The sequence below is a fragment of the Elaeis guineensis genome, chromosome 9, assembly GCF_000442705.2.
Source record: "Elaeis guineensis isolate ETL-2024a chromosome 9, EG11, whole genome shotgun sequence".
NCBI lineage: Eukaryota > Viridiplantae > Streptophyta > Magnoliopsida > Arecales > Arecaceae > Elaeis > Elaeis guineensis.
In genome coordinates, this window is record NC_026001.2 from 4,570,968 (window position 1) to 4,587,312 (window position 16,345).

The 16,345-nt window shown below is 40.0% G+C and overlaps 2 protein-coding genes across 2 annotated transcripts; one reads left to right on the plus strand and one right to left on the minus strand.

Moving 5' to 3' along the window:
- The first annotated feature begins 1,044 nt into the window (after positions 1-1,044).
- LOC105052014 (RING-H2 finger protein ATL72) lies at positions 1,045-1,875 on the plus strand. Its single transcript, XM_010932693.4, has one exon. It carries the CDS (start codon positions 1,076-1,078, stop codon positions 1,733-1,735), a length of 660 nt encoding a protein of 219 aa, XP_010930995.1. The 5' UTR covers positions 1,045-1,075; the 3' UTR covers positions 1,736-1,875.
- A 1,949-nt stretch (positions 1,876-3,824) lies between these two features.
- On the minus strand, positions 3,825-10,915 carry LOC109506230 (cytochrome b-c1 complex subunit 6-1, mitochondrial). The gene is made up of 5 exons (XM_019852633.3): positions 10,684-10,915; positions 10,432-10,476; positions 9,612-9,696; positions 4,228-4,317; positions 3,825-4,094 (listed from the first exon to the last, which is right to left on the minus strand). Coding segments are annotated over exons 2-5 (210 nt in total). The 5' UTR covers positions 10,434-10,476; positions 10,684-10,915; the 3' UTR covers positions 3,825-4,061.
- Between the last annotated feature and the right edge of the window lie 5,430 nt (positions 10,916-16,345).

Here is a 16,345-nt window from a genome sequence, read left to right on the forward strand (position 1 = left end):
GTATATAGTATATTGCACTAAGATACAGTGTGCCACAGTTGTTATTATTTTTACAAAGTCACCTTACAGATCCAAAAGACCCAGGTAGATCAAGTTTGCTGGAATTATGCACGGCAGATAAATACAAGTATGAATATATAAACAATTATCTTTACACAATTATAATTTATATAGATAAGGGAGACAAGATTTGATGGCTATAATTATACTCATGCATACATGCATATAAAGAATACACGTACACTTACTAAAATTATTATGACATCAACACCCTCTAAAGCACCTAAAAATGATACTACCACTTGCGTCCTTGTAAGCTGAATATTAGCTTCCGTTTTTCTAGCACCACCATGATAAAGGAAAAGTAGGGGGAAAGGAGAAAGAATGAGAACTCTTGCATTTGAGAAACCCTACCATAACAGGAAAAAAAAAATCCCAAAAAAAAAAAGAAAAGAAAAATCATATTACTATTGTAAAACTTCCTTATTAGTTATTACTGTATTTTTGAATTATCTATTAACTTCATACAAGCTGACAGAGATGGAAAATAGGAAATTTCAAACTGTATTATCTAATCTTTTTGTGAGATGTAAATTGTTTAAATGCTTGTCTAGCGGATAAGACCTACTATTTTTTTTGTGTTTGTGTGCACTAACCATGAATCATACAGCAATGTAAAGGATAACCTTCTCTGTGGCTTCTATACTACATTAATATCAAAGAATTTTTCTTTAAAAAGGGAGAAAAGAAAACCTATCACAATAACAATAAAACTCTCAGCCTCCACAAAAGTTTTTTGTACTTAAAATTGAGAAAACTACACCAAGAAGTATTACCAGCAACCTAGCTAATAGCTTTCAAAAGCAATAGTTAGCTTAGTGCTACCCTCCATCCTAGAAGCCACAAAGTTAGTCTAGCTGAAGGTACAAGTTACCCATAACCCACCCACCATAAACTAATATAAAAGCTAAGCCACTTTTATCAATCCCCTCTATATATATATTAATACCCCATTTGAACAAGTCCACCAGAACTCGTCTCCAAATTACCACCCTTTCACTAAAACCCCACAACCATGCCTTCTACTTCCACTTCTCCACCCATCATCCAATCTCTGATCATAGACATCTACTATAGAAGATTTCTGCTCCAAACTCCCCTCTACAAACAACCCACTCAACTAAGACCATCTTTGACCGGTCCGGCTGGTTCTGAGCCGGATTCCGGCATGCCGGGAACTAGCTTCGATGGCAACGTCGTCATGATCCTCGCCGTCCTCCTATGTGCTTTAATTTGTGCACTAGGACTCAAGTCCATCGTCCGATGTGCACTACGGTGCTCGACCAGGATGGCGGTCGACGCCGAGCCGAACCCGGTGGCCCGGTTCGCTCAGACCGGCATGAGGAGGAAGGCACTCCGGGCCATGCCCACCCTGGTCTACTCGGCCGGTCTCAAGCTCCATCGAGCTAACCCAGAGTGCGCCATCTGTCTCTCGGATTTCGTGCCCGGGGAACGGGTCCGTGTCCTACCCAAGTGCAACCATGGCTTCCATATTGGGTGCATCGACCGGTGGCTCATGGCTCGGTCATCGTGCCCAACCTGCCGGCGATGTTTGTTTGGTTCGAGCCCGAAGTCCCCGGGTTGCGCCGCGATGAACCGTCCGGCTCCTGTGCCAGTTCAGTCGGTCCTGGTACCCTTGGAACCAGAAGGTTTGGTTACCAATTATGAATCATAGCATGGGAATTATTAGTTAGAGTCAAAACTTTTTTTGAGCAAATCAGTGCTGTTAAATACTAGAATTTACTTCAGTGTCCAAATGTAGGCAAATTGTATATACTTGGCCACTGAAAAGTTTTAGTTATGTTCGTCAAAATATTATATGTCAAGAGAGAAGTGTGGTTCTAAATTTTTAGATGACTTGCAACTTGCGGTCTTATTTTCCTACATTATGTTGTTTTTTAATCTAATTTTCTTTTAGATGTACTTAAAATGTGGAGGTGTGGTTTGATATTCCAGTACCTTGTTCCTACCTTTGGCTACAATGGAAATAGCCACAGCTGGTAGCATGTTTTCCTATTTAATTAGCTACCCCCCACACGAGAATTGTGGTGGGTATCACAAACCTTATGAATGTTGAGAAATTCTTGAATGATTTTCCACTGGCACTACTTGTCCATCACAAATCTTTCTGCCTAATGTCTTCCACTGCATCCAATACCCCAACTAAGGCAGCATCAAAAGCATTAAGCTCTTGGCCCCCACAAAGTCACACAGCGTATTGTAGCATTAGTAGTAGCGGTGGAGATATTTAGCTGAATTCTAGCTATCAAATAAGAGCGGCAACAGAGAAACTAATTGGGGTCTCCTGAGCCAATGAAGTTAGAGATGAATGCGAATCTGAAGTGAAGGCCACTACGCACCTCTGAAGGTGGCATCTTGAAAGGGATTTATCTGAATCTCTTCCACCAAACGATAGCTTAAGAGATTTACCATCAACCAACCCTCAGAGACTTGAGTGGAAGAATGACACAGCACCGCGTTCTAATAAACTAATGGTATTTTTCCTCTTTTTTTTCCTTTCTTTTGACGTTTTTATTTTTTTAAAGCAAAAGGAAGTTCAATCCAGCACGTAAAAGTAAATGGTCATTATCAAATTAGTGACTCAACACATCCCGTGACACTGGGATTCAACGGCTGAAAGAAGAGGATATACGGATACCAATTCATCAGTAATGTATCCAGTTCTTAAGGCTATAGCTGGTCCACAAGCATGAAATCCTGTCACCTTCAAAGAAACCAATTAATGAGCTGATGGGTCCTCTACAAGGCTTTCCTTGTTGGACTAGAAAAATATCAGAACTAAAATGCTCAAATATCATGCATCGAGTGAGATGTTGCGACTAATATTGCTTCTCAAAACAAATTACAGAGCAACAAATTCAAATAACGCCTATCTAAAGCTGGACGCCTCATCTTGGTGAACGGGAAGCCTCCATTGGGATAGCTCAAACAACAGGTTGAGGAACCGCACGCCGGCCCCAGAGCATGACAGGCTTTTGACTCAGATACACCTTCATCACCATCCTACAGGCCATGTAGGTGAGCGAAGGATTTGGCATTACATGAATCCCTCCGTAAAGCAGAGATGGTGGGATGAGTAGCCTGCTATGCATGCTCCTCATTTGTGCAGGCGTCCAACCGAAATTCTAGCATCACATGTGAATTTTGCTAGTCATCTTCCCATTCCTGCAGGACATATAAGGTATAACCAACTTCTGGTCTTGCAAGTAATCTTTCTATGAATTCATCTTCAGACTTGTTTCCAACCAGAACCTTACATGCACACTTTCAGCAATATTGCTCAACTCTTCAAACAAAATATAATTAGTAAATGTGATTGCAAGCATGTCTAGATCAGCATCATGGTAAGTTAAAACATAGATACTGAATTAGCAAGCTAGAATATTGAACCTTCCACTTTTAGGCGCAATTGATTGGGCCTGTAACACTCCCACAATCATCTAAGAAGCTGACATTTTTTAGAGTGGACGTGCCGATATTGACACAATCCAACAACCACTCTGAATATCTTATCTCATGAAAAATCGACAGGCTCTACTCACACCTGTTTTATGGAACCTTCATTCACAAGATTTAATTAAGTTTCAAACAGAAAAGCTTGTAAGAAGGCGGAGGATTTCTGAAGCAAATAGCATATCGTCCTTCCCATTATAGACAAAATTATCAGGATGTTCTTCGTGTACAGAATACTTTTTTAAGGTGAGCATAACACATTAATGCATATTTCCACTGCAATCACATCGGCCACAATTAACAGTACTATTGACATTTGAGCAGTTTAATATGGAGACCGTCATTAGTGGTAACAATTGACTAACAAATAACCTGTTGTACAAAATCTTTTAAGCAAGAATAAGCAAGAATAGGACCTTACAAACATGCATAGTTCAGGCATGTGGTGGCCAGAAGATGAGTTTATTTGAGGTTAATGAAAAAAGAAGCAGCACAAATTTTCATCCACCAAATGTAGCATCCCTTTATCATTTTAGTTTATCAAAAAGCTTCTCAGCAACCTGCATCAACCACAAATATTCAACATAAAGCAATCTCTCTATAAATTAAAATGCATAATGAAGTTAGTACATTGCATTTTGCTGTGATATTATACTATGTGAAAAATAGAAAACAAAGAGGAGATTTACTTACACATTTATCAATGCATTTCCAATAGTCAAAGTATTGGCCAGTGCAGTGCTTGTGCCCAGTTTCATCATCCTTGATTCTCTTGACACACTCCTGTATATCATGAGAATAATTTAAACAATAATTCTAGACAAAATTGTGTTAAATAGGAAATAAGCAAAGGGATAAAGATTCATGACTGTATAAATCTTAAGAAAACTGCTTTTGAATCACAGGATCGGTAAAATCCTGGAAATGGCATAGAGCAAGGGGAATTTTAACCCTTATGCCAAAGTAAAAAGCTGATGATGAACCTCAAAAATCAGATTCAAGCATCATAAAAATTTTAAACTATAACACAGGCATGTGTGAGAGGCTTTCAATAGAAGGGAAGGGAGAAGCACAGGAATTGCCTAACAAGGTTTCCTTCATGTATGGTGGGTCAGTCAATCAGTGGACTTTGGTTACAAGTCTATGTGAAAAACAAAAAAGTCAATTTTTTTAAACACTGATGCAAGTGGAGATTATAAAAATGAAAATGATTAGATTTGCAAGTATATTATTAGTACAAATAGCATGCGAGCAAAAAGAGATAATAGTGTTGATAATCTTTCACCAACCATGTAATCTATTCATCACAATATTAAATCATCTAAATTCTTAGAATTACACCAGAAAATACATCCAGTTTCTAGTCAGACATCAACTTTCAAAGGAACAAATCAATTTTCATTGTTTTCATTTTAATATCACAGTTCAGTTAATAATAATTTCTTTAGATTAATAATTATCATGAAGTTTTCCATCATTTCAGTACAGATGCAGTAAAAGAATATAAAAAATGTGCGCTAGAATCTACAAAAGAAGAAACTACTGGTCATGAAGCATCCACAAACTAGGAGAACAGGAAAACTCCCAGCTAGTGGAAATCAAGTTATGCTGATGCTGGAAGAAGCTGAAGGCTTTCATGATCAAGGACAAGGACACTAATAGCACATGCAACAAAATCATTAAAATTTATAAGCATTATGCTTGGGATTGGTGGACATAGATTTGAAGAAAAATGATGAGGAGAAAAATGAGCAGGCACAGGCAATAAGAAGCTGAAAAGAAAAACTATGGCTGCAAAATTTAAAGCCAGCATAAGCTACCTTCCTTGAAAACAAATCAAATTGAAGCTAATGAAAGCAACAATAGACCTGGATTATTGCTAAGGAAAACCAGAAAATACAATAACTAAGAATTAATTTGACGGAGTCCCAACTGATACCTAAACCACTTCTGGTACACATCAACAACTAGAACAGCATGAGATCTTGTCTCTAACACTTATATCAATTGGTATGAAGATTTCAAAAAAAAAAAAACATTTCCTAAATAAATAAGTGATTGCATATAGCAGGGCTTGATCCTGTCTTACATTGAAAATATTGTTCTAAAGATGAGAGCATTTTTTTTTTTTTTTGTTAAAAAAAGACAAGGAACAGCAATTATCATTTTTGTCCTGATTAAACACAATTAGAACAGGATTCAAGTCATGCAATTTCACCAATTTATGTCAGGCATCACGATACAAATATTAAGCAGGCAAGCTGTACCCCAGAAGTGTGATGCTAGCCAGCTCAATGCTTTTAAGTTCTGTGAACCAAAGACAACTTGCCATTTTATTTTATGCATCACCGGCAACTTCCAACCTAAAATTATCAGCAAAAATATAACAGCCAAGTATATGCTCGATAGATCATTTAATGGCAATGGAAATGGAACATGCTGCATCAACCATATATGGTTTTTCTCAAATCCTGCTCTTTGAAGGTGCCAGCCTATCAAGTTTGGGGATTAAGGGATCAAATCCCACCTTTGTATTGGGACCAAATGACATGGAATTGAATCCCACCTTCACCAAGGCTTGGGGATGAGAGGGAGAACTACCCCCTCTACAGAGGCCCTTCTGTCCAACAAAAAAAGGCCTGCCCTTTCCATTTTTGTTTCTTTTCTTGCATATTTTGTATCCCCTCGAGTTGGCAAGACCAAAATCACTATATAACGCTCATGTGATCATTTAGTAGAAACACCAATGAGCAGATCAAAGTTAGAGTGAATTTCACGCAAATTTCAATTTCTGTCCAATAATTATTAAAGTAGCTTACCTTTTGCCTTTTATTCTTAATATCTGTTGCTCTTAGGGTTTCATTCTTGGGTCCAAAGGAAATGCTTAGTCAGCTAATGGATAAGCTGTTCCTAAAATTACAAGGATTCGGGCAGGCCACAAGGATCAACCTGTGTTCAGAAAGTATTTGGCAATTGCCCCCTTTGGATTTTACGCTCCTTACTTAGTATGGCCCGGTTAGTTAATAGCACTTGCTGCCAACCACACGCCCCCCCCAACACACACGCATGCGAAAAAAAGGAAAAAAAAAAGACTTTGGCGTTAATTACCGGAAAAGACAAGTCTTGTGGACCGATACTAAAATTGTAACAAAGTTTCTCCCTATAATCATGGAATGTGTTTTTACTGATGATCCTGTGGTCCTTCAGATTGATTCTTCACCTTATATTTGAAATTGAAATATTTGGATTTATGCTAATTGTGACTGCAGACTCTCTTTTTTCTTTTTTTTTCAAAAGATGAGCTCCAGACTCGTTCAATAATAGCCATCTATCTAGAGGAACATAGATAGATGTCTACATACAAGGAATCGCATGAAAGTTTCCTTTAGGTTTAGCACAGAGGTGGGAAAAGGGGGAAAAACCTGTTTGTCAAACTCCCATGTCATGACGAGAAAATTTGTTGATAGCACCCTCCCAAGCCACAACACCAGGGAAGGGACAATAGTGGTGTGCTTCCATCATAGCACATCATGACATGAAATTTAAACTACCAAGCTCATCATTCCCAAATCCGATGCCATACATGCTCAGCTGGCAGCAGGAAGATAAATAGTCCTCCTAATTACCATCTAGAAGGCATGTATTTTTTTTCTCTGTTTTTTTAACCATCTAATCTTTATTTTCACATATCCTATCCCTTAGTAGAAATGTTGTAAATTGAAATCCTGCTCAGGATCTTACTACTGTTTTTATGAAGAAAATAAATCCTTACATATTAACTAAGGAAGCATATAGAACTATAGAAGCATTAAAACAATGGGTTACCTCTTCATCTAAACTTTACTTTTAGTTGGTATTTTTCTCTTTGAATCTACTTGAATATATGTATAGGAAGCTGACTGAGCTGTTACTTGCCATTGAGAGGAACATATTTTGGGTTGGGCTTGTTAATTGTGGTTAGTTGGGAACTAGATAGAAAGCCTAAATATCAAAATGGATGGCAATTTAGCTTAAGTTTAAAATGAATTACTGATTACCCTTAATATGCTTTTATTGGATGACTAAGAACATAATTGGTTACTGTCTCCTACAAGTGAAAAGATTATTATTTAACTGAATAAAAACTTGCAACTGAAAAGCATCTTTAAGTACCTTAAAAATGAATTTTCCAGCATATGAGATGATAAGAAGCCCCTGAGTTTTCACAGTTAAAAGACAAATATAGAATGACCAAATCTCAAGAAATGAGGTCACCAATGGCTCATGTAGTTACCAATGACTCAGCATTCTAATGGACAAACACAATTGAGTGGGTGAGACAATAATTGTCATTTTTTCAGACCGCATGCAAAGTTTATTTAAACTTTAAGCATCAGGTGATTATGATAATTGAATGTGCTTAAGTGACTAAAAAAAAACTGACTACTGTCAATTCAGCAACTATAACAACTTGACTTCAATAATATGGCAATACTTTCGAGCAATCCATATTTTGGGCAAGTTTCTTGCACAGCCTATCTTTCTATGACAATAGAAGCATCAAAGGCGATCTAGAAAACAATACTCAAATCAAATTTTTTCTTCCTTTTCTTTTTATTTGCATACTACAGAATCTCTTTTCGAGGTAGCAAAAAGGTAATCTCGTATGACAATGTTGCATAGGGATCTTGGCACCTTTTGCACTATGTTAACTTTATAAGCGGGTGTTCTCATGCGAAACTCACTGACTTTAACTCATCCAATGACTACTACAAAATCATGCACAGTTCACCTTCTAGGAATACCACCCAAGAATGGTCCACCAAATGCTCTAACACTATAATACTGAACCCGTTTAAACAACAGCAACCTTTGCTTGATGCTGATGCCATACCATCTCTATAAAATGGAGGCATTCATGATTGTTGGATCCAAGATCCTGTGAACATCCTGTCATAATCTATTAGAGAAAAAACTTGATCTCATTCAAGAACATCTGCTCATCAAGATGCAAATTCTACTAGGCATGCTTATGTTCAACCATCTTCCATCCTGCATATTGTAACAATAAATAAGCAGAGTCACAATTGTTAGATTCCTACTGGATTGCAAAGCTCCACATGCTCAAGAGCCCCTTGAGGGAAGGCTAGCACTCTGTGTGCCAGAGATGAGGAAAATTAAAAAGCTTCATCATGTACTTTAAGATATCAGCAATTCTAGACAGTGTGCAACATGACAAGCAGTTGTTACCGGATTGATTTAATGATCATATAGCAAGGGTAGTCAATGGACAAAAAAATGCATTTACTTGGCCAGTGGAAAATTACTTGATCCAAGTCAATGATCTAGTATCATTGATGGTACAGTCTAGTTGAAAACCTTATCATTTGATGTTATGAGTGAGAAAGAAAATAGAACCAAAGGTCAATCAAATGTACATTATTTTCTATCATGTATTTTAATTATGATTTGGTACTTGAAGTGCCAAATTATCAGCTATATTTAGCAATCATGTAAGCTGCATGGCAGTAGCCATCAGATAGAACATCCCACTGCTAACTGACAGTTAGTAGGCAAGGCAGCACTAAGATTGCCTGGTAGCCATTGAGTAGAAAACTTGGGGTGTCGAAGCAGTTTCAGATATGTGAAATTACAACCACACTTAATTGCAATGAGCTTTATAAGTATCATGGCATTGCAAAGTACCGGTTCACTTCATAGGGAATAGAGTTGCATAAATGAAACAGTTAGGAGCAAAACCAAGTGGATCTCACATACAAGAACCTTGACCATGTCTTTGGGTACTGATCCTTCTTTATTGGCATATTGAATGTTTGCTTTCCGATAACATTATTTATGTCAAAGTAACTTGTTTAATAAGTCCAAGGAACTATGACAATGCAGAATAAAGATGTTCTCAAACGCACTCATCAGAAGTTTATTTCAATGAATCTACATATTTATATAGTCGGAACTAAGAAATAGAAGCACCATGCTTTAGCTCCAACAAATGCATAAACAAGACCAATTGAAACAACTGAAAAGGAGAAACTATCTCATACTCATAGAGAGCTATTTAAGAAAATATCATCTATTACCCGATATTCATATAAAGCTTTTACACATCTAGGCTGGCAACGTTCCTCAAGATACTTCTTTGGATCAACAAGCTCCTCATCTGCCCTGAACATACACCAAAAAAAAAAAGGCAACATATCAATACAAAGCACAAAAAGAAGTAGGCGTACATGCATTCGTGCTGAATGATCATACGATATATAACAATTCTTATCACAGCTATACAAAGCTACCTCTATGGATTTATTTACAGAATTTAACTGCTACCTTAGGGTGCCTTCAAAGGAAAGGAACAATAATTTGCCAGGTCTGAGATGTTTGCAGTCATCTAATTATAACTAGTTTAGTCAAAAGCCATGGCCAGTTTAAAGCAATATCTAATGGTTGCTGGAGGAAGCCATGAGTTCATTAAGTACAACAGCAAGAGAGATCAACTCCAGAACATGAACGCACAAGAATCAATCCCATCTGATCCTCTATGCTTGAGTCAACCTATAAAGAGTTCTCATGACATCGAATACTTCCTTTCAGATTCATGCAACAATAGAAGATCCTCGTTGTCAGTTCTCATGTCCGAGGTGTACATTAGATTCGCTTGTGCTGAATCTCTAATCGCAATAGATCAGAATTCACAAATCGCATCCTATAATAACTACTGAATTCATGATAGTTGTCTTTTGTTTGATCTAAATTCAATTGGCTATTCTAACCATGGCTATAGGTTCAAGAAAATGACTGGAAAAATATATGCTCGAAAAATTTTTTAAAAAAAATCAATCAACAATGGAAAATACGCGGCCAAATTTTATTATAAAACATGAGCTAGATTTATACACTCACATGGAGAACAAACTCGAGAACTGGCTATTGATTCAGAGACCCCTCCTGAAAATTCAAGCAAAAAAATTCACTTACTTTACGGCCTAAACATCAAAATCTATGATAATTTCGCAAAAAAATAAAAATAAAAAAAAAACACTCGATCTGCACAAATCTGAGGTCGCCGGAATCACGATCCGCGGAAAGAAAGGGTGTGAGGGATTTAGATCGTGGATCGGGCTGATCCGATCCATCGATTCGTGGAATGCTTACCTTTTCGGCTGTATCTTTAGACGGGAAGCTTTGGGCGCGGACTTTTTGGACGGCTCCTGGGCTTCTGGGAGGGGAGGCGCCGAGAAGAACCCTAGAAAGCGCGAGCGATTTCTTTTTCCCGTTTGGGCGTTCCAATTCAGCGGTGCTCCATCTGGACCGTCCAATCCGTGGGTTTTCAGATCTGTAAGGACACCGTGCGGCCGCAGGAAGGCGGAGCGGACCAAGCCGACTTATCTTTTAACTTTTTGGCAAACTAGCTTTATCAAATCCTATTAGAGTGGCGAGATTGATTGCCACTAATTTTGGAAAAATCCTTTTTTTTGGCTCATGCTTCGAAATCTTACAATTCAAGAGTAAGAAAACAAAAAAATCATTTGATTGAATATCCAAAATTTATTTTCTTATGCTTTTATACGCAACCATAGTTACTGTACTCGAAAAGTTTGAAGTGTAGTTGCCATCTATTCGGAGAGTAAGGAATTGGGAGTTCATTTCATTCATTTTTTTCTAATATGTCTTGTAAGATTCAGCATTATACACATGGGATGCAGAAAGCATCGCATGGATGCTTTCGACATTTTCATTTGGCCCAAACTTCAATAAAAGATGGATGTATTGAACAATATCTCACTTACACATAATGTGTGAAAGACTTGAAGGCCACCTTACATAACGAACTTCGAACCTTTATTATTCTATATAAATAAGAGATGCTTGGGTGGTGACAATTAAATGCTTCTTAAAATCTTTTCTTTCTTATGGAGCTCGGTTCCCTCGCTCATGCCATGTTCAATCTAATGCATGCATTCTTCAATTAGGCCTGATAAGTCATAGGCATTCCATGAATTTATACATGCTATGCACATCACATGAAATGGCTTTGCAGGACTTGGAATTCAAGAATTTCAACTAGGTTCATCATGGTTCGAATACAAGCAGCACTAACTCAAGCTTTGTATGACTAGCATATGCTGTATGATTTTTGATTCATTGCTAAATTGATTATATCATTCAAGGTTTTTTTCTTTTTGATCCAATCTGTATAAATCGATAGAAAAGGAACATCGAATCGGGTTTGGTTATTGACAGGGTGAGCATGTTAGCTCTTTCAATATATTCATATAAACCAAATCAATAAGAGTTCAGTTCATCAATTATAACAAACGAAACAAAATTAGTTATATTATTTCTTGGTAGAACATGATTAGTTATATTGTGTTGGAGTAGTTTGTTTGTAGGTTACTCCTTTTTTTCCCTTTGTTTGACTTCAAGATTTGGCATATTATGGGCTGGGGTGTATAGACCCAGTTAATATGAATTTGACTTAAAAACAACTTGTACATCACGCAACAATGTAAACTCTATGAAAAAATACAATAAGTATGTTAAGTAGGAATCATAGTCTTTTTTTTGATAAGAAATACAATCATAGTCTGTTGAGAAGCTACACGGACAATACATTCTTGCTCTTTAGCCTCTCTTCCATGAAGTTTCAACATGTCTTTTATGAGAATACATAATGAAGTTGATATAATTATCATCACTCAAAACCCAATCTAAAAGGTGGATAAGTTGACGAGCAATGTTGCTGTATTTTATTGGGTTGTGTTGGAAGAAATGATATGTAATTATAGAAAATGATCAGAGGATTATCTAAATGTATTCGGTTCAGGACCCTCCATGCTTAAGCCAAACAAAGTTTCAAAATGAAAAAAGAAAGATGAAAAGAGATTGAAGTATGCAAATGTGATTTGTGCATTAACTGTTGAGTACTTTTCACATCCCTTACTCAGGATGGCTAGGATATAGGAAGTTGAAGGATGTGGAGACTTCGCTTCCTTCAATCTCTCATACATGAACCATTTATTTTAGAATTGTAGGGATGCAGCTAAGCTCTCTTTTGCTAAATATGTTAAGTCATTAGATAACATAATCCTATATTCTGTGCTTTTGTCGAGACTAGGCTTTTTATGCATTTCTTGCCTCGTTTTCAACACATTTTGGGTCCCTCTTGGAAGTACTATATGGCTCCTTCCAGTAGGCTTCCTGGTGGAACTATAGTTAGTTGAAAAAAAATTTTGGGTCAGGTCACCTTTCTTCATGTTGATCGCCAAATTTGTTTTGGTCTTATTACTCTTGATCAAGGTCCAAGTTGGATTGTTGCTATTGTCTATGCTAGCACTTGTGGAATTCAAAGACGTATTATATGGGATCTTATTTCTAGAGCCTTGCAAATTCAGCTTTTTTTACTATTGATCGGAGATTTTAATGTTATCTTAGTAGAAGATAACAGAGAAGGTAAATATTTTAAAGTTGATAGAGATATTAGAGAATTTAAGTCTTTTATTCAGAATACTGGTTTAATTGATCGAGGATTTGATGATCGTAAATATACTTGGTGCAATAATAGGATGGGATTGGCTAGAGTATGAAAAAAAATTGATCGAACATTTGCCTTTGAAAGATTGTTTGACCTGTATCCTGAATCTCATATTGCTCATCTCATAAGATTTGTTTCAGATCATTGTCCTCTTCTTCTCTCCGTTGCTGCTAAATGGTGTAGACGTTCTTCTCCATTTAGATTGGAGAAATTTTAGATGATGTACGGTGAAATAAGAGAAATGGTTGCAGATGCTTGGTCCACTGATATCCAACGCTCCCCCACTGATGGGCTTTCTTTGCTCTTTGACAATGTAAGGAACGAGGTGGGCTATTGGAACATGAAGAAGATTGGTAATCTGTTTCGAACTACTGATTTTCTAAATTCTCATGTACTTTCTCTTTAAGAGCTTGAAGCTCAACATGGGGGTCTTTCCCATGATCAATATTTTTTCTTGTTTTCATACATATTGGTAATCTTGAGCTTAAAGCTCAAGGATCTTTCGTAAAACTCTGTGCATGTAAGAAATCTTTTGGTAGCAGAAGTCTCGCATTTAGTGGCTCGAAGAGGGAGATGCTTACACTCGTTTCTTTCATAGATCCACCTTACTAAAGCATCAACAAAATAGGATTTATTAGTTGAAAATTGGTGCTGGGAATATTGTTGACACCGAACAAGATATTCAGCATCTTCTTGTGCAACATTTTAAAGCTAGGTAGAATATTGAATGGCTGCCTCATAGCACATCCATCCCTCAATTGTCTCATACTTTATCAACGGATAGCAATGCTGAGTTAATTGCTGATATTACTCAAGCTCAAATCGAGGCAGCTATATTTTTCTTTCATCCAGATAAATCGTCAGGTCCTGATGGTTGTCAATCCTTTTTCTTTCAAGCATTTTGAGATCCAATCAAGCAAGATATTATTACAGCTATTTAAATTTTCTTTGAAACCACTACTATGCCATCTTCTTAGAAGCAAACATATATAGCACTTGTTCTAAAAATCTCTAGCCCTTTTCAGGCCCATAAGTCTTACTAATACTATTTATAAAATTGCTGCTAAAATCTTGATTAACTGTGTGTCCAAGATTATGCCTAATCTGATTTCTTCTCCTCAAGCTGTCTTTGTTCCTGGAAACAACATTATGGATAATACATTGCTAGCTCAAGAGTTGATGCATTCTTTTTCAAGAGCTTCTCCTTCTCATAGTCTTATATTTCTTAAGATTGACATGGAAAAAGCTTTTGATCGATTTCAAAGAAGTTATCTACTTCATCTACTCCAAGATTTTGAATTTAATGATAAAGTCGTGGCTTAAATCCTTGCTTGTGTAGTACATCCTCAGTTTGCTTCACTCATAAATAGATCCCCCTCTGAATAGTTCTCGATTTCCTGTGGATTATGTCAAGGATGCCCTTTATCCCTGTTGGGGGATACCGACCGACCGACCGACCGACTATCGGAGGGCCCGACCGGCTGGCGGCCCGACCGACCGACCGACTATCGGAGGGCCCGACCGGCTGGCGGCCCGACCACCGACCGACCGACCGACTATCGGAGGGCCCGACCAGCTGGCGGCCCGACCGACTAACCGACGGCCCGACGAACGACTCTGACTGGCCGATCGTAAGTCGGGCGACAGGCCAACGGACGCCATCAGCGGCTAACCGCGGCCATTCCACGGTCCATTCCCGACCGACTGAACCCAGAGGTCCGGTAGCCGACCCACTTGAAGCTCGCCGACCGACGGAGGAGTCCGACGCCACTCTGCTGGCCACCGACCTTGGGTCGGCCGACTCCACCAACCGCCGTACGGCCGCCAGACGTTGTCAGCTCTGACACGGACATGCGGCACAGTTACCTAGGGGCATTGTCCCACCGAGAGCCGGGTCAACCCTGGTGATTAGACGGCTACACGGCGACATGACGTTTTCACGGCGGCTCTGACAGCCTACAGTGAGTTGACAGTTCCTCACTTGTCCGCGCCATTAATGATGGCGCCATGCCACGCTCCACTATATATACCGGGGAAGGCAACAGTGCAAGGGATCGATCCGCCCGTCTCTCCCACATACGCAGGCTCGCTCCTCTCTCTTCCTCTCCCTCTCTCCTTCTCAGAGCTCTTTGTCTGCATTTCACTGTTGCCCAGTCACCTCTCTGACTTGACCGTCGGAGGGTCCCCGCCGGAGCCGCCTCCGGTCAGTGCGGACTTCCTTTTGCAGGTGCACGCTTCCCGACGATCGGGCGACGAGGCGATTGGCCGCAACAGATTGGCGCGCCAGGAAGGGGACAGCATGACAAAGACAAGAGCTCAACGATCGAGAGTCACTGGGTCGGCAAGGCGCTCTTCCTGCCGGGAAGAGGCCTCTCCACCACCACCGGCGGCGGAGCCTAGCTCTCCGCACCTTGCAGTGACCACGGAGGCCCAGATTGCGGCCATCGTACGGCAGATGACCGTATTGACCGACGCAGTCAAAAGCCTCCAGCAACAACCGGCGGCCCGACCTATGCCTTCCAGGAGCAGCCGCCGACAGCCGCGCCGACCCCTGTCGCCTCCATGCGAGCGCTCTCAACAGCGCTCCCACGGAGAAGAGGAGGGGCGACCACGGTGCGACGACCGACGGTCTCAGCGGCCCTCTCCTTCCCCGTTGGAACGGGCGAGGAAGGGAAAGCGGCCGCGCACACCATCGACCTCTCTTTCAGAATCCTCCGGAGGCTCCACTCCTGGGGTCTCTCAGCATCGACGAGCGGACGACTACGAGCGACGGTTCGAGGAGATCGACCGCCGGCTCGCCCAACTGCAGATGGACGGCCAGAAGTCTTCGAACGACGTCGACTTCCAGACCGCCCAGCCTCTCTCTCGACTGGTCCTCGATGAGCCGATTTCCAGTCGATTCAAAATGCCGAACGTGGAGCCATACGACGGCTCCACCGACCCAGTCGACCACCTCGAGAGCTATAAAGCTCTCATGACAATTCAAGGGGCAACCGACGCTCTTTTTTGCATCGGCTTCCCCGCCACACTTCGCAAGGCTGCCAGGGCTTGGTACTCCGATCTTCGATCGGGCAGTATCCATTCCTTCGCGCAGCTCGAGCACTCGTTCGTGGCCCATTTCAGCACCAGCCGAAAGCCGCCGCGAACGTCGGATAGCCTTTTCTCCCTCAAGCAGGGGGAAAACGAGACGCTCCGACACTTCGTGGCGCGATTCAACGCGGCCACGCTCGAGGTCCGGGACCTCAACGAAGACATGGCGGTTTCGGCCATGAAGCGGGGCCT

Excerpts from the sequence above, each read along its gene's own strand:
- LOC109506230 (XM_019852633.3), bottom strand. Across the intron at positions 4,318-9,611 it reads AAGCTTTATATGAATATCGG|GAGTGTGTCAAGAGAATCAA; the intron begins GTAATAGATGAT and ends CATGATATACAG. Across the intron at positions 4,095-4,227 it reads GGAAATGCATTGATAAATGT|GTTGCTGAGAAGCTTTTTGA; the intron begins GTAAGTAAATCT and ends TGGTTGATGCAG.
- LOC105052014 (XM_010932693.4), top strand. The coding sequence starts at position 1,076 with ATGCCTTCTACTTCCACTTCTCCACCCATCATCCAATCTCTGATCATA.